The sequence below is a fragment of the Bos indicus x Bos taurus genome, chromosome 23 (assembly GCF_003369695.1).
Source record: "Bos indicus x Bos taurus breed Angus x Brahman F1 hybrid chromosome 23, Bos_hybrid_MaternalHap_v2.0, whole genome shotgun sequence".
Lineage (NCBI taxonomy): Eukaryota > Metazoa > Chordata > Mammalia > Artiodactyla > Bovidae > Bos > Bos indicus x Bos taurus.
This window is the reverse complement of record NC_040098.1, coordinates 28,071,561-28,090,577: the sequence shown is the minus strand read 5'-3', so window position 1 is coordinate 28,090,577 and position 19,017 is coordinate 28,071,561. Positions and strand designations below refer to the sequence as shown.

General features: G+C 52.6%; 1 protein-coding gene across 2 annotated transcripts in view; it reads right to left on the bottom strand.

Moving 5' to 3' along the window:
* The window catches only part of NOTCH4 (notch 4), a 28,372-nt gene extending 9,766 nt beyond the window's left edge, over positions 1–18,606 (bottom strand). For both annotated transcript variants that reach the window (XM_027524290.1, XM_027524291.1), the window contains exons 1-20: positions 18,425–18,606; positions 17,560–17,641; positions 17,086–17,378; positions 14,527–14,874; positions 14,308–14,430; positions 13,958–14,194; positions 13,686–13,841; positions 12,830–13,024; positions 11,265–11,378; positions 9,129–9,242; positions 8,917–9,039; positions 7,950–8,109; positions 7,205–7,350; positions 6,683–6,835; positions 6,358–6,475; positions 6,040–6,127; positions 5,539–5,692; positions 3,759–3,943; positions 1,221–1,473; positions 863–975 (exon numbers count right to left, since the gene is read on the bottom strand). In XM_027524290.1, coding sequence (XP_027380091.1) covers positions 863–975; positions 1,221–1,473; positions 3,759–3,943; positions 5,539–5,692; positions 6,040–6,127; positions 6,358–6,475; positions 6,683–6,835; positions 7,205–7,350; positions 7,950–8,109; positions 8,917–9,039; positions 9,129–9,242; positions 11,265–11,378; positions 12,830–13,024; positions 13,686–13,841; positions 13,958–14,194; positions 14,308–14,430; positions 14,527–14,874; positions 17,086–17,378; positions 17,560–17,641; positions 18,425–18,491 — 3,222 coding nt within the window. In that variant the 5' untranslated portion in view covers positions 18,492–18,606. The remainder of the gene's footprint in view (positions 1–862; positions 976–1,220; positions 1,474–3,758; positions 3,944–5,538; positions 5,693–6,039; positions 6,128–6,357; positions 6,476–6,682; positions 6,836–7,204; positions 7,351–7,949; positions 8,110–8,916; positions 9,040–9,128; positions 9,243–11,264; positions 11,379–12,829; positions 13,025–13,685; positions 13,842–13,957; positions 14,195–14,307; positions 14,431–14,526; positions 14,875–17,085; positions 17,379–17,559; positions 17,642–18,424) is intronic.
* Between the last annotated feature and the right edge of the window lie 411 nt (positions 18,607–19,017).

Genomic DNA, 19,017 nt, shown 5'->3' with positions numbered 1-19,017 from the left:
GGATAGGCTACCCACTCCAGTATTCTTGGGCTTCCCTTGTGCCTCAGCTGGTAAAGAATCTGCCCGCAATGCGGGAGACCTGGGTTTGATCCCTGGGTTGGGAAGATTCCCTGGAAAAGGGAAAGGCTACCCACTCCAGTATTCTGGCCTGGAGAATTCCATGGACTGTATATGTATAGTCCATGGGGTTGCAAAGAGTTGGACATGATGGAGTGACTTTCACTTGCCCTGGGGTCCAGTGGTTAAGAATCTTCCTGCCAAGGCAGGGGACACAGGTTCGATCCCTGGTCTGGGAAGATCCCACATGCCATGGGGAAACTAAGCCTGTGTGCCACAACTACCAAGACTGCTCCCTGAAGCCTGTAAGCCGTGGCTACTGAAACCTATGTGCCTAGAGCCTGTGCTCGGCAACAAGAGAAGCCACCACACTGAGAAGCCCCTGCATCACAACTAGAGAGTAGCCCCTGCTCTTTGCAACTAGAGAAAGCCCTTGCACAGCAATGAAGACCCAGGGCAGCCAAAAATAAATAAATATGTATATATATATAAAGATGAACCCAGTTTCATGCATTTGAGGTCTATAAACAAATACACACACTGAGTTAAAAGAACTTATTCACGGTCACCCAGCCAGCCTTGTGGACCTTCCCACAGGCAATGTCCATGACTTCTGAAAGTTCCATTCAAACTTTCACCTGATTCTGCCTTTCCCCGTCACTGCTTCTGAGGGTCACGTCCCCCTCTGGACCTGAGATGGCTTTCTCTGATAATTCCCTCTCAGGTGCTCCCCCAGGTTCCCAGCTCAGGGTTTCTTTTGTGTTAGCGTTGGGGGCAACAGAGGAAGCAGCTTGTGGTCACTCACCTGGGGACAGTGGCAGGTGAATCCTGGGGGTGGCCCTGCTGTGGCCTCACATGACCCGCTGTGGGCACAGGGCTGGCTCTGGCAGGGGTCTAGCTCCACTTCACACCACTGGCCTGCGGAGGGGTGGGATAAAACATGACACTCCTTCAGTTGCTGCCTCCTTCCCAGCTCATTCCTGGGAGTCAGCCCATCACTAGCTGCACAGGTGCAGGGATGGTGGTGCATGTTCTCTAGGCTGGGGTCTGAGGCAAGGGAATGGGCCAGATGATTAGGCTACCTTGTGGGTGGGGCTTGTCTGGGCTTCCATGGTCAGTTCAGCTATGGCTAGAGATGCGTACGCCCCTATCTCAGGCCTCACCTGTGTGTCCAGGCAGACACTGGCAGTAGAAGGCATTGGCCAGAGAGTGGCAGGCTGCAGTGCCTGTGGGGTGACAGGGCCGGTCCAGACACTCATCCACGTCCCCCTCACAGCGCAGCCCCACAAAGCCTGGCGGGCAGGCACAGTGGAAGCCTCCGGGTTTGGAGATACAGGTCCCCTGGTTGTGACAGGGCTGGGATTGACATGCGTCCGGTTCCTCTGAGCAGTTCTGTCCACTGTAGCCGGGTGCACACTGGTAGGCAAAGAAGGTCAGACAGGGAACCAGTAAGTGAGCCCCTCCTGGCACTCTAGGGGACCCAGTGCAAGATGGTCTGCCTAGCATCCCACCTTCCAACTCAAAGCATCACTCAGCTCACCCTCCATCACAGTCACGTGTAGCCTAACCCTTTAACCTGAACTCCACATGAGACATTATTGTTCAGTAATATGGACCTTGTCCCCTTCCAAGTCCCAATCTCTATAATTCATTACCACTAGATATAATTCCATTTTTGATAAAACCTCCCTCTTCCAACCACACACCCACTGGGTTCTCTCATGCTTTATTAATTTATAAGCATTTATTAGACTTCCCTGGTAGCTCAGATGGTAAAGAATCTGCTTGCAATGCAGGAGATGGGAGTTCAATTCCAGGGTCGGGACGATCCCCTGGAGAAGGGAATGGCAACCCACTCCTGTATTCTGGCCTGGAGAATTCCATGGACAGACCATGAGATTGCAAAGAGTCAGACACGACCGAGTGACTAACACTTTCACTTTCAAGCATTTATTGAATTGCCTACTTTGTGCCCAGGCATCTTTTCAGGCTCTAGAAATACAAAGAAAATTAGAACTGCTTCCCTGCCTCCATGAAATTCTCAGTCAACCAGAGAAGAGACAGCTATCACTGATTGTGTGATTTATACACATAACCTCTAGAACTCTCCTGACCACCCTCTCTATGGGTCATCTCATTTGATTCTCACTTCGCAGAAAAGGAAACTGATTCCTTGAAAGATAAGTGCCTTGCACAAGTCACACAGCTGGTAGGTGGCAGAGCTGGGATTCAGCACAAGTCTATGACTCAGTAACTCATGACCTTAACCATTTTCTGATTGTTGCATATCCTGCTGGTGAGAAAAGGGTCATTGTGAGATCTGTACCACGTGCTGAGTTCTTGCAGGAGGAAGGAGAGTATGCAAGAATGGAGTACCAGGAAGGTTTCAGAAAGGTGGAGAAAAAACAATTCAGAGAGTGTCAGGAATGGCCAGAGGGTTGGAAGAAGCAGACGAGGGAGGTGGGAGTTTTGAAAACTTCTGGAGGAAGTAGTTTCATGAAAGAGGAAGTAGAGCTGAGTAATGGGTGCACGGGGGTTCACTACTCATCAGTACGCTGTTTTTGTGTATGTTTGAAAATGCCTGTAAAAAAAAGTTAAAAAATACATCGAAAATTTAAAGAAAGAGGGTAGTTATGGGATTATGCCTTCTATTCAAAGTCATGGTTGTGAGTACATGGATCAGGTTGCTTGGAATTAAAACCCAGCTGTGCCTTCCTGTCCTGCTCAGTGACCTGAACCACCAAGGAGAGGCCCTAACCCAGTCTGGAGAGAAGTTAGGGACATTTCCCTGAGGCAGGTGCCTCCTGGGCACCAGCCAGTGGAAGAGGGGTGAGGAAAGCCACCGAGGAGCCAGTCTGGGGTGTGGGGAAGCCAGCTGCAGTTTTGTGTTGCTGGAGCAGTTGAGTGGTGGGTGAAGAGAGATGAGGCCTGAAAGGGAGGCAGGGCTGGGTCACGCTGGCTTGGGACTTCACTGTGAAAGAGGTGGGCAGTCACTGAAGGGTTTTTGCGTTTTTTGGCCATGCTGCGAGACCTGTGGCATCTTAGTTCCCCAACCAGGGATCGAACCTGGGCTCCCTACACTGGAAGCATGTCTTAACCCCTGGTGAAAGTGAAAGTGAACGTGTGAGTTGCTCAGTCATGTCTGACTCTTTGTGACCCGATGGACTGTAGCCTGCCAGTCTCCTCTGTCCATGGAATTCTCCAGGCAAGAATACCGGAGTGGGTTGCCATTCCCATCTCCAGGGGATCTTCCCAACCCAGGCATCAAACCCTCACCTGTTGCACTGCAGGCAGATTCTTTATTGGCTGAGCCACCACGAGGGAAGTCCCCACTGAAAGGTTTTAAGTAGGAGAGTGACAGGCCAGCTTAATGTTTTCAACAGAGCACCCTAGTGGTGGAATAGAGGGTGAACCTTTAGGAGGACAAGTGTGGAGGCAGCGATGATATTAATTATTAGGAGGCTGATGCAGGTGTCCAGGTGGAATGAGATGAAGGCCTGGACTAAGGCAGTGGGATGAGGGTGAAGGGGCAAGGACAGAGCTGAGAAATATTCAGGAGGCAAAACAGCTTGACTTGGTGGTTGGTTGGACGTATGGGGTAAATGAAAATGCCTTCTCCCCACCCTTTCTGCCCCCTGACTGCTGTTTTCCATATCCAGCCCAACTTTGTCTTCCCCCCCGCCTCCTCTAGACCTTCTCACCTGGCAGAGATAACCGTTGGGTTGGGCCACGCAGGTGGCCCCATGCTGGCAGGGCCTGGACTCACAGGGGTTCACCTGGTCCTGGCATATGCTGCCTTGGAATCCAGGGGGACAGTGGCAGAAATGGGAGGGGCCGCTGTCAATGCAGACGCCTCCGTTCTGGCACAGGGAAGAGACTTCTGTGCCTGGGAAGAGAGACAGTAAAGCTACGTGGGTTGGGAGGATGCGCAGGGGCCCCAGATACTCAGCAGAGAGGTCCATGGAGGGGCCACTAACACATCTGGGGTGGGGGGAGGCCACCTGGAGCCTGAGGAATCAGTAGGCCCCTGAAGCTGAAGAGATTAAGCATGTTCCGAACATGGATGGACCTAGAGATTTTCATACTAAGTGAGTAAGTCAGACAGAGAAAGACCAATACCATATGATGTTGCTTATATGTGAAATCTAAAAAAAAAAAAAAAAGATACAAATGAACTTATCTCCCAAACAGAAACAGATTTACAGATGTAGAAGATTAATTTAGGATTACCAGGGTTAAGGAGGGAGAGAGGGATAAATTGGGAGGTTGGGATTGACATATATACACTTTTATATATAAAATAGATAACTAATAAAGACCTACTGTGTAGCACAGAGAACTCTACCCAGTACTCCATAATGGTGTATATGAGAAAATAATCTACAAAAGACTGTTTCTTTTTTAGATTCACTTTGCTGTACACCTGAAACTCATACAACATTGTAAATCAACTATACTCCAATTAAAAAAAAAATTAAGTTCCTTCTCCTGCATATTTTGTCAGAATGGAGAGAAATACCTCTTCTTTGATTTAACAGAACATTATAAGCAACTGTATTCTTGGCCTTAAACAAGTCTCAAGCAAGGAAGAACTCAAGAGAAACTTCAGGTGGAGACACTTGGCTTAACAGTCTAACTCCATCCCTTGGGTTTCGCCATTCTCTGATGTTCGCTTACTGATTTCCATCTACCGTCTTCACAATGGTCTCTCCCCTGAGTTTTCATATCAAAACTTATTTGAGGACTTCCCTGGTGGTACAACGGATAAGAATCCTCCTGCCAATGCAGGGACACGGGTTCCATCCCTGGTCTGGGAAGATTCCACATGCCTAGGAATAGCTGGGCCCTCAGGCCATAACTGCTGAGCCCATGTATGGGAACTACAGAGGCCCGTGCACCTGGAGTCCGTGCTTTACAACGAGAGAAGCCACCACAATGGGAAGCCCCATGCAACACAATTAGAGAGTAGCCCCTGCTCTCTGCAACTAGAGAAAGCTTGTGAGCAGCAACGAAGACCCAGTGCAACCAAAGATAAGTTAATTAAAAAAAAAAACACTTACTTGAGCAAGGAAGGTATTCTTTTACTAGGGAATTGGCATAACATCCAAGTGAGGGGGTCATGGTGGAGTGTGTTGCGTGTGGTCAGTTAAATGTGGTTCACTCTGAGTTATGATGGTAATGACAGTGTTGAGTTGTTCCACCCTGGAACTGGTTATGTCCCTGGTGATTGTGTTAAACTGGAGTCTGATTGGCTGGGCTGCGTAGTGTTCCTTGAGTTGTGTTGAACGTGGTTCTAGGAGTTGAGTTGTGTTAGGCTGTCCTGGGTGTTGAGCTGCAGCTTCAATAACTAGTTGGTATGTGTTGCTTCAGCTTTTAGTCGATCAGTTGGCCAACTGTTGTGTGTGGATGTCCTTAGGGGTGGGTTAGAGGAGGAGACCCTTTTGCTCTTCCTCTGCTCCCTAGCCGGTCTTGGGTTGGTACCTTGGCTCAGAGCAACCTTCTGGCAGGAGGACAGCGGCAGGTTGCAGAGAGGCCCAGTCCATCCCTGGAGGCACAGGCACTGGAAGGAGGGCCCAGTCTGGAGGCAGTGGGAATTTTGTGGGCAGGGCTTCTGGGCGCATAAGTCCATCAGCGTCTGAAGGTTAGGAGGGAGTGTGAGGCGGGAAGGAGCATCAGGTTCCCAGGCCCAGAGATGGTCCTCTGCCAGCTCCTCAAAATCCCTTCCCCCCAAAACTCTCTCCTGAATGGTCTGGGACCAGGTCACCCTCCCTGATTTCCTTGGATATGTGCATCCCAGAAGAGTTGCTGGGATCAAAAATCCTTTCAGCGAGCCATACAGACATCAAGCTCAACTCCTAGACTCCCAAACCTCCTTTCACCTCTCCCAAGCTTCCGTGCTGCCCCCTGTCAATGCCCTAGGCCCTCTAACTGGAGCTTTCCCGTCCCCTCCTTTCTCTGCACACCTGGCTCCCGGCCCCTCACCTGACAGCTGCCTCCTGTGTAGCCAGGGGGACAGAGGCAGCGGGGACCCTGAGGGCTGTCTTGGCAGGTTGCCATGTTCCTACAGGGGCTGGATGAGAAAGAGAGAGGGCACAGTAGGAGGAGGGTCAGGGAAACAAGGGGTGGGAGTGTGTGACGTGTGAGGAGGCAACTGCTGGGGAGGTGGGAAAGCCGGAGGGAAGGCAGAGTGGAAGAATGCGGGGCTTGGGGCGAGAGGCAGCACGGAGCCCCAGAGGAGACGGAGCAGAAGGCTGGCCAGGGCTCCCTCCCTTCCTCCAGGGGTCTGTGTGCCCTGCTCACCTGTCTGCGCAGCTGGGACGGGTCCTTCCCTCGCAGTGTGGGCCCTGGAAGCCTGGGGTGCAGAGGCAGGAGAAGGTGCCCGGCTTGTTCACACAGGTGCCCCCATTGAGGCACAGTGCTGGAGAGAGGAGGCTGTGAGGGGTTGGGTTCCTTGCCTGTAACCTGGCCTGTGACCTCAGTCACACACAGGGTACCACCGCCCTACCCTGCCAACTTCCCCACCCAAACGACCGCTCTCTGTGTCCAGTTAATTTTTTTACCAATGTACCCTGATCCCCTTCTGCATCCTTCTGTGGCCCAGCCCCAGGATGTGGTGGGAACTCACCAGAGGCACAATGGTCAATGCTGGTCTGGCAGCGGAGCCCCGTGTGGCTCAGAGGGCAGGTGCAGGTGTAGCCCCCGGGGCTGGGGCTGCAGGAACCACCATTGAGACAGGGCCCTGAGTGACAGGCTGTCACCTCCTCACTGCAAGTGGGCCCTGAGGGGAGTGGGTGGGGTCTGAGAAAGTGAACCTTCCTTTTCTCTCTTCCCTTTCCTTCCCTTCCTCATCTCCATTCCCACTGTTCTCCCCCACCCAACATTTTTTCTTTTCTCACCACCTCCTGCACTGTTTTCTTTGGCTGTGCCTGCAGCATGCACGTGGAATCTTAGTTCCGGGACCAGGGATCAAACCCGTGCCCCCTGCAGTGGAAGCGCAGAGTCTTAACCACTGGACCACCAGGGAAGTCCCAGTTCTTCTTGGTGGTGACTGAGACCCAGAGCCCTTTGGACACATGTCTCCACTGGCCTTGCCTTTGATTTAGATGGTGGTCAGCCCCGGGTATACATGGTTTAGGGAGCGCCTCACCTGTGTAACCTGTGGGGCAGGTGCAGTTGTAGCCAAAGGGCTGGGGGTGGCAGGTCCCTCCGTGGGCACAGGGGGTGGAGACACAGCCCCCCAGATCTGTGTCACACTCTGGTCCTGTCCAGCCCCCATCACACACACATGAAGATCTGGTCATAGAAAGAAAGAGGGGGTTCTCTTCTCTCTTCCCCACTGGTCAGACCCCTATGACCTCTCTCTTTCTGGTCCTGAGACTCTGGCCCCTTTCTTTGCTCTCAGCATTGCCCCCTTTTGCCTGACAAACCCCACTAATTTTCTCCAACTAGATCTATCTATCCATTTATTCCTTCTATAACTTGTTTATTGTCTGTTTTTCTACATTAAAACAAAAGCTCCATGAGGTTAGATATGAAAACTTGGTCTCTTTTGTGCTGTTTTCCCAGTGCCTGGAAAAGTATCCACACGTAATAGACACTCAATAAATATTTACTGAATGAATGATATGAATTGGTCCTGGGATTTAATACATTTCTTTCTGCTTTGATCCTCCCAAGTCTTGTTTCCCTCTTTATTTATGAACTCTCCCCTCACTGGATAACACTCACCAGTCAAGCCCTCCCATTGGTTGTGATCTCAGAACTTTGTCCTCTCCTTCCTATTCCGTATTGGTCATTTCCTACAGACCAGCACCTCAGTGGCTGTCTTCTCCTGCCCTAGCTGAGGAGGACCCAGAGGAGACTATAAATGGGGAGGGCCTGGAAGATGTTACCTCTGGCAGTGCCCATGGTGGCAGGTGCAGTTGTCTTCTGTGGGGACACAGCCTGGGTTTCCATCAGGGCAGAGGCAGTGGGCATTGTCCTCCTGATCCTGACATTTTTGTTTGGGCTGGCACAGGTTGGGGGCACACAGGGGAATTTCACAGAGATGGCCTACAGAGATGGGTCAGAAAACAAAGTCCGTCTTTGTCCTTGATGAGGTTGGAGGCACTTCTTATGCATGACTTGCTCATTTCCCATTACCCTATCCTCCAGTGGCTCCCTGATACCTCAGGATACCAACTTCTTCAGAATGACACATGGGGTCCTGCATGACATGACCTTCCTAGAAGTGCTACATTTCTCACCTTTGCCCTGGCACTCCAAGTTCTGGATGTCCTACATTTCCTTAAGTGGGGAGTGCTTTTCTGTCCTCCCCCTGCCCAGTGCCTTTGCACGTGCTGTTATCTGTGGCTAAAACACACTGCCTAGCATTCTGTGTTGACAAACTCCTGCTCAGTCTTTACGACTCTGTTCAGCCATCATTTCTCATCTCTAGTCTGGGTTGGCCAATTCTTTGTGTTCCTATAGGATCCTATGCATTCCTCAGAGCTAACAAGAGACCTTCTGGTCTTTCTGCAGTAGATTTAAAGTCACTCAAGGATAGCAACTCAACTTTGTGTCTGTGTCGGCACAGTAGGCACTTAATAAATGTTTGCTAAATAAGCAAATGAATGGCTTGCCTTTGAATCTCCTCCTCTGCTCCTGGTCTCCAGTCATATCATTCATGTTGAGCCAGATGTGAATCCTACAGTAACACCCTCAGTGCCTGTACGGTTGTGCAGATTTTGCACTGCACAACTTTCAGGGATTCCATTCTCATTCTGTTCTCACATCCCGATCCTCAGACACTCATCAATGACTCCACCCGAGTTGTGCTCAAATATCCCTCCAGTTCTTTCCAACCTCTCCCCTGCTGACCTGTGAAGCCAGAGGGGCAGACGCAAAGGAAAGCTCCTGGGAGGTCAAGGCAGCTGGCTCCGGTGGGGCATGGGCCACTCAGACACTCGTCCACCTCCTCCTGACAGCGTGGGCCTTCAAAGCCTATGGTACAACAGGGGAATCAGGGCCCTTCATGGAAGTCTGCCCCATGTCCCCACTGTCACCTCCAGTGTTTTTGAGCCCCAGTTTACCTGGGGGACACTTGCAATGGAAGGATCCAGGCTGGTCCTGGCACTCCCCGCCATTGGCACAGGGAGAGCTTTGACATTCGTTGATGTCCTCCTCACACCGGGGGCCAGTGAAACCTGGAGGGGTGGGGAGTGAGTGGGGAGAGATGACCAAGGTCTTTTTTTCTTTTCTTTTTTTCTTTTTTTACTTTCTCTAGACTTACGAGGGACTTTGTTACAAATGTTTAAGATTTAAAGGGATGATTTCATGGATTCAAACAAGAAGTTAAGAGTTAACACTTGTATTTAACCTTTTCTTTGTTGTTTAGTTGCTTAGTCCAGTCTGACTTTTTTGTGACCCCATGGATTGAGCCTGCCAGGCTACTCTGTCCATAGGAGTTTTGGGCAAGATTATTGGAGTGGATAGCCATTCCCTCATCCAGGGGATATTCCCAATCCAGGGATGGGAACCTGTGTCTCCGCATTGCAGGTGAATTCTTTACCACTGAGTCACTGGGGAAACCTAGCTTTCTCCTTACAAATATAGAAATAACATGGTTACAAATTGCAAGGAGAGAATCTGGTTTCAAAGGATTTGGGTTTTGAGGTTTTGTATAAATGTGTCATTATATGACAAAGGCACCAATGTGGGGGCTTCTCTAATAGTGATTTGAATTTCAGGACATAACGGAGCATAACTTGGTAACTTTAGCCTTCATATAAGGCATAACTGGATATGTGTACTAATGCTGGAAATACATTTTTATCAGAAGAATAAATACAAGTCCTGGCCTTTCCCCTTGCTAAGAAAAGTGAACCTGAGGAACTTCCAGAAAAGACATCTGGGGCAGGTGGAGATGACAGGAGGGTGATGCATAAAAGTGGAACTCAGCCACTGTCAGCCATGTGACTTTGGGCAAGCTACCCAACCTCTCTAGGCTCCCCTTTCTTCCTCTGTGGGATGCCCTGTGGCTCAGCTGGTAAAGAATCCGCCTGCAATGAGGGAGACCTGGGTTTGATCCCTGGGTTGGGAAGATCACCTGGAGAAGGGAAAGGCTACCCACTCCAGTATTCTGGCCTGGAGAATTCCACGGACTATATAGTCCATGGGGTCACAAAGGGTCAGACTGACTGAGCGACTTTCACTTTCACTTTTCTTCCCCTGTAAAAGGAGAATGATTATATAACCTACATCATGGTACTGCTGAAAGGATTAAATGAGATAATGCCTGAAAGTACATAACCAAGTGCCTGGCTTGGAGTAAATATTCAATAAACATCAGTTATTACAGCTGGGAACAGAGGGATGTCCCGTGAAACTGGAGAATGAAGGTCTGGGATGACTTTCCCTGCATCCATGGCTATCAGTGCCAAGACCAACGGGGACCCTGAGCAGGCAGGGGGAGGGTATGGAGGGCTCTGAAGGAGGGCTGGAGGGGAGGATTATTTGGGTGACTTGGCAGGAAAGAGATGAGGGTGGGTGAGTGAGCAGGGGAAGATTTGCAGGATGTAAGAGGAAAGTTATGACCAACCTAGATAGCATATTCAAAAGCAGAGACATTACTTTGTCAACAAAGGTCCATCTAGTCAAGGCTATGGTTTTTCCAGTGGTCATGTATGAATGTGAGAGTTGGACTATAAAGAAAGCTGAGCACCGAAGAATTGATGCTTTTGAACTGTGGTGTTGGAGAAGACTTGAGAGGCCCTTGGACTGCAAGGAGATCCAACCAGTCCATCCTAAAGGAGATCAGTCCTGGGTGTTCATTGGTAGGACTGATTTTGAAGCTGAAACTCTAATACTTTGGCCACCTGATGTGAAGAGCTGACTCATTGGAAAAGACCCTGATGCTGGGAAAGATTGAGGGCAGGAGGAGAAGGGGACGACAAAGGATGAGATGGTTGGATGGCATCACTGACTCAGTGGACATTGGTTTGGGTGGACTCCGGGAGTTGGTGATTGACAGGGAGGCCTTGTGTGCTGTGGTTCATGGGGTCACAAAGAGTCGGACATGACTGAATGACTGAATTGAACTGAAGAGAAGACAGTTTGGAAAGCAGGGGAGTTGGAGAGATGGGGCACTCCTTGGCCAGGCCTGAGAGATCTTCGAGAGGCCAGTGGCGACTGCCAGGACTGAACCGTGGAGCAGAATCTGCACTTACCCGGCTGGCAGATGCACTGGAAGCCGTTGAGCAGGTCGTGGCAGTCAGCCTGGTTCAAGCAGGGGGCCGAGGCGCACTCGTCTATCTCCACCTCACAGAGCTGCCCTTCTAAGCCTGAGGACATGCAGGTGGGGTCAGCTTTGCTTCAGCTGCCTCCCCCTTTCTGCCCCAAAGGCCGGGTTCCAGAACCAGCACTGTCCTTGACCTGACCCACCAGACAGCCCCTCCTAGGGGGCCACTGCATGTGGGTTGGAGAGATGAACTGAGGCTCTGCTGCTCTGCTGGACAGTGGCTCTGTTGCCTTCAAGTGTGAAAGCTCAGGGAGCAGGGCACCTGCCGAAACCTGGGAGGGCTCCTGGAAAGTGTCTTTTGAGGCCATTCCTCAGTGCACAGAAGGCAGGGCTCACCCGGGAGGGCTGAGCAGCCTGGAGGTTTTCTGGGTACCAGTGTGACAAATGGGCATCTGCTTGGAGGTGATCCACTCCTTCCATGCTACCTGGGCAGGCCTCCATGCCAGGGAGACCAGGGATCCCCAAGGTGGGGATTTGAAAGGTGTTTGGGAACCTGTGTCATTCCCATACTTGTCCTGTTTCTCCGGGCTCTTCCTGGTCTCCGCTGTCTCACCCTGAACTGATGCGGATCACCCTCTGGACCTCGGCTGCCTCCCTCTTTTTGCCTGGGGAGCCTGCCTCTGAAACTCCTTAGTATCTACAACCTTGTCCCTTGCTTGGATTACTGGATAGTGTTCTCAGCATTTTTCCTTGGACACATCTCAGCTTAGGAAGGCTGTGTGGTGTAGTGGGCGAAACTATCAAAGCTCTGGGTTTGAATCCTGACTCTACCACTTACTAGCTGGGCAACCTCGAACAAGTCACTTAACCCCTGTGTGCTTCAGTTTCTTCATTTATAAATGGGCATAGTAACAATGCTGACCTCAGAGGGATACTGTAAAGATTAGATAATGCCCCCAAGATGCTCAGGCAGAAGTAAGCTACTGTTTTTCTAGTTTCATTCAGCTCCCTGCTATTGACTCCATCACTGTCTCTCTGCGAGATGTTTCTCCCCTTAACTCTAACTTATAGGTAGATGCTGCTTTGCAGTATTCCTTTCCCACTAAGCCAGATTCAAGCACATAGACCCTTTGGAATTTAAAAGTTTACCCTTGATCTCTACAGGGTCGAGTTTCCCTGAGTAGGTGGAACATTCTGGGTTGACATAAGCAGAGGCTGCAGCATGAAAAGTTTATTAACTGCTGCTTTTCTCTCCCTTGATGGGCCTCTGCATACAGTGGATCAGGTTGTGCATGCTACGGTGGCCATGAAATGAACACAGAGTTGAGCAGTGTGCAAGCTCACTAACATCTGTGGAAGCTCTTTTCCTGGGGTGGGGGTGGGGGTCACTGGTTTCTTAAAGTTTTCATCTGGGGGGTGAGGAGACGAGGAGAAACCTTCTTTGCTATCTGACCCCAACTGGCTTCAGGCTAACCATGCTCTGGAGGGGTCACGTCCAGTGACTTCAGCACTAGTTCCCTGGCTCCTCCACCCAAGGCCCCCTTCAGCTGGTACCTGGTGGGCAGAGGCACTGGAAGGTGGCGAGCAGGTCCAGGCAGGTGCCGCCCCTGTGGCAGGGCTGTGACAGGCACTCGTTGTGATCGGCCTCGCAGCGGGAACCCGTGTAGCCAGGCGGACAGAGGCACTCGAAGGAGCCGGGCGTGTTGAGGCAGGAGCCGCCGTGTTCACAGGGACTGGGGCCTTGCTGAGCTGGGAGGAGAGAAGACCTGGGAGTCCACTGGGCTCAGGGTGGAAGGGCAAGAAGGCCTGAGTGGCAGGGAAGGTGTTGGGGGGCCTGTCTGTGGCAAATGAGATCAGAGTGGGGAAAGGGGTTGTGACCTTAAAGTGGAGAAGGAGTGGGACTTCCCTGGTGATCCAGTGCTTAAGACTTCACCTCCAATGCAGGGGGTGTGGGTTCACTCCCTGGTCAGAGAGCTAAGATTCCACATGCCTGATGCCAAAAAACCAAAACATAAAGCAGAAGCAATATTGTAACAAATTCAATAAAGAATTTTAAAAAATGGTCCACATAAAAAAAATCTGAAAAAAAACTTGAGAGATGACTAAATGCAGTCTGGAGGGCTGAGTATTGGTGAGAAGATTGGCTAAGAAAGAGATGCCAAATAAGGACAAATTCAGGAAAAAAGAGATGTTCATTTCTTTATTTGGCCGCTGTGCAGCCTGTGGAATTTTAGTTCCCTGACCAGGGATTATATCCGGGCCCTTGGCAGTGAAATAGCGGCATCCTAACCATCGGACCACCAGAGAATTCCCGAGATGATTTTTAATTTGAAAAACAGTTTGCCTGTTTCCCTCTTCAGCAGAGGCTGTGTGGGGGCTTAGAGAGGGTCTGATGAGGGGGGTGCCTCACCCATCTGACACTCGTCCAGGTCCTGGTGGCAGGTGGGCCCTGTGTAGCCCGGCTGACATACGCAGAGTGTGGAGCCACTCAGGGGGTTGGTGCTGCACTGGGCTTCCTCATGGCATGGCTGACTCAGACACATGTCCTCCATGTGGCACAGGAGGCCTGGAGGGCGGGGTGGGCAAGGTGCTCAGAGGCTGCTTGAAGCTCCCAGGTGCTCTCCTGGTGCTTCGGTCACCTAGCATCTCCGCCTCCCGCCTCCCTGAACCTCTGCGTCACACCTGTGCGCCCAGGCGGGCAGAGGCAGGAGAAGGAGCCCACGCGGTCAATGCAGGTGGATCCGGGGGCACAGGTGGCGGCCACACAGTCGTCCAGGTTCTCCTCGCAGCCGGCGCCTCCCCAGCCACTCACACACACACAGTAGAAGTCTCCAGCTGAGTTCTGGCAGGTACCCCCATTTCTGCAGCGAGGGGGACCCTGAACCTCACATTCGTCCACATCTTCAGAGCAATCCCAACCTGTAGGGGAGTGAGAAGGGGACAGGTGCTGCAGCTGGGGGCCATGTGAGGACTAGAGATGGGGGCTGACCATCTGGGCCACCGGTGCCATCCACCTGGCTTAAACGACTCACCTGTCCAGGCCTCTGGGCAGAGGCAGGTGTAGGTGCCCAGCCCATCCTGGCAGGTGCCCCCATTCTGACACTGGTGCCCAGCACAGTCATCTGGATTCACCTCACAGCTTGGGCCTGTGAAGCCTGACAGGGTTGTGCCATGAGCTGAGAGAAGGGACCCATGGGACACCACCTCCATGCCCAGAGAGGGGCCTCAGGAAGACCCCCGTGAGGACGCACCTGGGGGACAGAGGCACAGGTGGAAAGTGGAGTCTCTCCCTGGAACCAGTTGACAGGTGCCCCCATTGAGACAGCCCCTGGGGGTGCAGGGTCCCGGCCGGAGTCCACAGCGTGGACCCTCCCGCCCAGCGGGGCAGAGACACTGGAAGGATCCCAGGGTGTTATGGCAGGTGGTGCCCTTGGGGCAGGGTCCCGGGTCCAGGTAACACTCGTTGACGTCGTGTTCGCAGGCGTGGCCCTCGAAGCCGGGTGGGCAGCGGCACTGGATCTGGGGGTAGGTGGCCAGACACACTCCTCCATTGACGCAGGGGTTGGCTGAGCAGAAGTCTCGAAGCTGGCAGTGCTCACCTGAGGTAGAGGACGGACGGTGAGGGGGCTGTTTCCAACAATGCACACGTTCCAGCTCCTCCAGAGTGACCCGCTCTCACTCTGGGTTATCTCTGTGTCTGATTTCCGTACTTCCTTCCCTTCTTCCCATCCTCTCCCTGTCCTGGTCCATCATCCTCAGTTTTATCATTTTTTGGGTAGGGTTCTCTCTGGAGTGACCACATTTTCTTCCAGCCGAAAACTGAACATGTGGCTATTGGTGGGAGTATTGTGAATCAACCCTGCTTGGGAAAATCTGGGACTTGGTGTCTGTCCCTTTAGTGGTGACCTGGGTGGAGAAGATCCCCCGGAGTAGGAAATGGCAACTCGCTCCAGTATTCTTGCCTGGGAAATCCCATGGACAGAGGAGCCTGGTGGGCTACAGTCCATGGGATCACAAAGAGTTGGACATGAATGAGAGTTGGACATGAATGAGCATGTGGTGGGGAAGTAGAAAGCATGGATCCTCTGAAGGCAGGTGACATAGCCCCTGGCTTTGCCCCTGCCAGCTGTGTGCCCTTGGGCAGTCATCTCGCCTCTCTCATCCTGATTCCCTGATCTTTGGGTGGTTGTAATGTATCGCGGTAAAGAGATTCCACAGCCGTGCGCACTAGTGGGAATGGTGGCAGTGGCTGCTGGTACTGAACTAAATAAGCACTTTCTGAGCATCGCCCCCTTTCCTATCCACATCAGCCTTATGAAGTGTGGACACTGGCTGACAACTGAGGATCCAGACAGCTTAAATATCATATGCAAGGTCATGTCTAGTCAGTGGCGGAACTGGCTATGGGCCCAAGGAGGGGGCTGCCCAGAGCCCCTCCTCTGAAGCACAAGGCCTGGCAAGTTGCCACTGCCCATCCTTCTTCTTGTCATATATGCTGGTCTCTCACACCCAGTTGCAGGCCCAGTTTCCTCAGAATCTCCTGGTTAGTTTAAGAATCTCCATTCCCTGGGTCTGCTCCAGACCCACTAGAGCAGGCTTTCTGGGATGGGGGCACTAGTATTTTTAAGGCCTTCCAGGGTTGCAAAGTTGGACATGATTGAGCACACACAATACATCCATCCGTCCATCCACCAATCAAAGGTGACTGCTGTGCCTGCTCAAGTCTGAGAAGCCTGGCCTCTAGTCCACCCCTCCTGGAGGCACCCACATCCAAGTACTTCCTGGTCATGTGAGCTTTGCTTCCTGGTCCAGTCCTCTCCATCCTGCTTAGGTGCCATGGAGCCTTTCTCTCCAGGTCCTCGCAGCTCTGTCCTGGCACCCCTGACAGGGTAGCACACCTGCCCAGCATATGTCCTGCTCTTGTACCCCAGGACTGCACCCCTCCTCCTGGGATGGGCATCCATTCCCCTCTCCGGGTCAGATCCTCCCATCCCCATCACACCTCCCACCACTGCAATCTTCCCCGATGGTAGTGTGGGCTCCCACCACTCAGAAAAGGAGCCACTCAGGTGCTCAGAATGCAGAGTCTTAGAAAGACGGTACTAATGATCCTATATGCAGGGCAGCAAAGGAGACACAGACGTAAAGAACAGACTTCTGGAGCCAGCAGGAGAAGATGAGGGTGGGATGATTTAAGAGAATAGCACTGAAGCATGTACATTACCATATGAAACATAGATGACCAGTGCAAGTTCAATGCATGAACCAGGGCACCCAAAGCCTGTACTCTGGGACAACCCAGAGGGATGGGGTGGGGAGGGAGATTGGGGCAGGGTTCAGGATAGGGGGGTCACATGTATACCTGTGGCTGATTCATATTGATGTATGGCAAAAACCATCATGATATTGTAAAGTAATTATTCTCCAATTAAAATAAATTAATTAATTAAAAAAAAAAAAGAATGCAGAATCCTGGAGGTCCCCTGATGTGCTAGGCATTAACCCTCTAGCTCCTGGGTCAGGGGAGATTGAGGGGGCAGGGAAAGTGGTCAGGGGCTGTGCTAAGGGGGCTATGGCAGTAGTTCTTTACCAGCTGGCTTGGAAATAGCTCAATGTTTTAGCAGTCATTACAATTCTGCTGGTGAATGTCAGTTTCGGGTAAACGGATCACCTAGAATTGGCTGGTTGATTCTCGAGGCCTCCGTCCTCCAAAGGCTCACAGTCTCTTGGGCTCCAGTTCCATCTCTCCTACCCCACAGCCCAGCCACGGCCCCCTCCTGTCCCTTCCTCCCTCTCCCATCAGCGCTCACCCGTCCATCCTGGCATGCAGGAGCATTGTGGGCGGCCCGAGTCCTGGAGGTGGCAGCGACCCATTTTGGAACAGAAGGAGGAACAGGGGTCCCTGATCTGGGCCTGGCACCTATCGCCAGTGAAGCCAGAGGGGCAGGTGCAGAAGAAGCTGGGGGCCATGGGAGAGGGGGTGCTAGGGGAGCCGGGAAGGGTGGGAAGAAAGGCGTGGCAGCTGCCTCCGTTCTGGCAGGGCTGGGCATCCTGGCAGGGGTCAGGAAACTGGCATGTCTCACCCAGGAAGCCAGGGGCACACCTGGGAGGGGTGGAGAGAGGAAAGTTCACATCCTGACCCTCTGCTCCCACCTGCCTCCCTCCTTTGCCTCATTTGTTTCTCTTCATCTTCTTCGCCTCCTTCCTTTCTCCTTTCTTCCCATTCTCCGCATCCCCTCCCTTGTTCCCCTTCCCCGTCTCCCACTCCCATGAGGTGCACTCACTGGCAGGTCCCTTGCCCCTGGGATAGGCTCAGGCACGTGCCTCCGTTGGCACAGGGTTCTGGGAAACTCCCGCACTGCAGCCCTAGGGATGGAGATGAGGGTGAGATGGGAGCAGGGAGCAAGGGGCTCCATTTGCCCTCCTTTGGATGCTTGGGAGGGACCTGCCTGCAGCAGCCCAAGAAGGTGCTCCACACCACCATCGCCTTTACGCCCCTGTTCTAGTCCCCACGTGGCACTCACACCCCAGCCCCCTAGATCCCAGGTCTCTCAGTTACTAATCCCCACCCTTCCTTTCCTGTTTATTCTCTGGCCTCCCAAGTCCAGCTTCAGGCCCCATCCCTCGGAAGCAAGACAACAGGGATCAGGAGGGGGGCTGAGGGGACTCCTGGGAGGTGAATGGCTGAAACACTAAAGGGATTTCCTCCCGGAAGGGCCCAGCATTGAGCCACCAGGGGTGGGGACAGCTGGACCGGGAAAGGGACTTGACTTTCCCATGTCTCCATCTCCTGTTCCCTCTCATCTCTTCCCCCAGCAGGTGGTCACTCTGTTTCCTCTCTTATTTCTAAACATGATTGCAAGAACATGCTGTCCCCTAGTTCCAGGGCCTACTTGGTTCTGCCCGGGGGTGGGCACCCTCTCACCCATCCCCCTGCGGTCACCACCCCTGGCATGAGGCCCACAGCCTTGGTCTGTGTAGCTGCAGGAGCCGAATCGGGTCTCCCTGCCAACTGTCCCATTTTGGGGGCAAGAATCTTCTCCATCCAGTGTTGCCTCAAAGCAAGGACCTTGGCCCTCTGTCCCCCACCCGCTGGACTTCCTCCTAAGGAAGGTGGGTCGCGGGGCCTCTTGCCCCGCGGTGACTCACCTCTGGTCCTGACGACTGGCTGACACAGCAGCAGCAGCAGTGGCAGCAGCAGTGAAGGGGGCTGCATTCCAGAGCCCCTGCCCCACGCCCAGATCCCCCCTGCCCCCTCCAGCGGGACACTCAGAGCCCCTCGCTGAAGCAACAACCACCTCCTCTGCTCCCACGGCCCCTTCTTCCTCCTCCTCGGCCTGCTGCGAACCTCACGTCTGAGCTGTTTCCTGAATCACACAATGTCCTGGACACCCTAGTGATGGGGCGGGGGGAGTGGAGGAACATTGAGGGGGATGAGGGAGGGGCTTTCTTTCCCTGACCACCCCTGGGGAGGTGGTGAGGAAGAAGGACAGTGTGGCCGGAGGGCAAGTGAGAGAAGGGGGAACTGGGTGAGCGGGGTCCCCTGAAGCAGGCATAGCCCTTCTGTTGTTAGTGTGGACTCTTCCCTTTCTATCGTTGGGAACTTCACAGTGACTGCCCTGTGCCCTGGGGGAAGGTCAGGACCTGGAAGCAGAGGTGTGGGGTGATAAGCAATCTTCTTTCCCCTTCTGAGGAGAGGATATTGTTTCATGTGGTCAGTACAGATGCTTCTCAGAGAATCC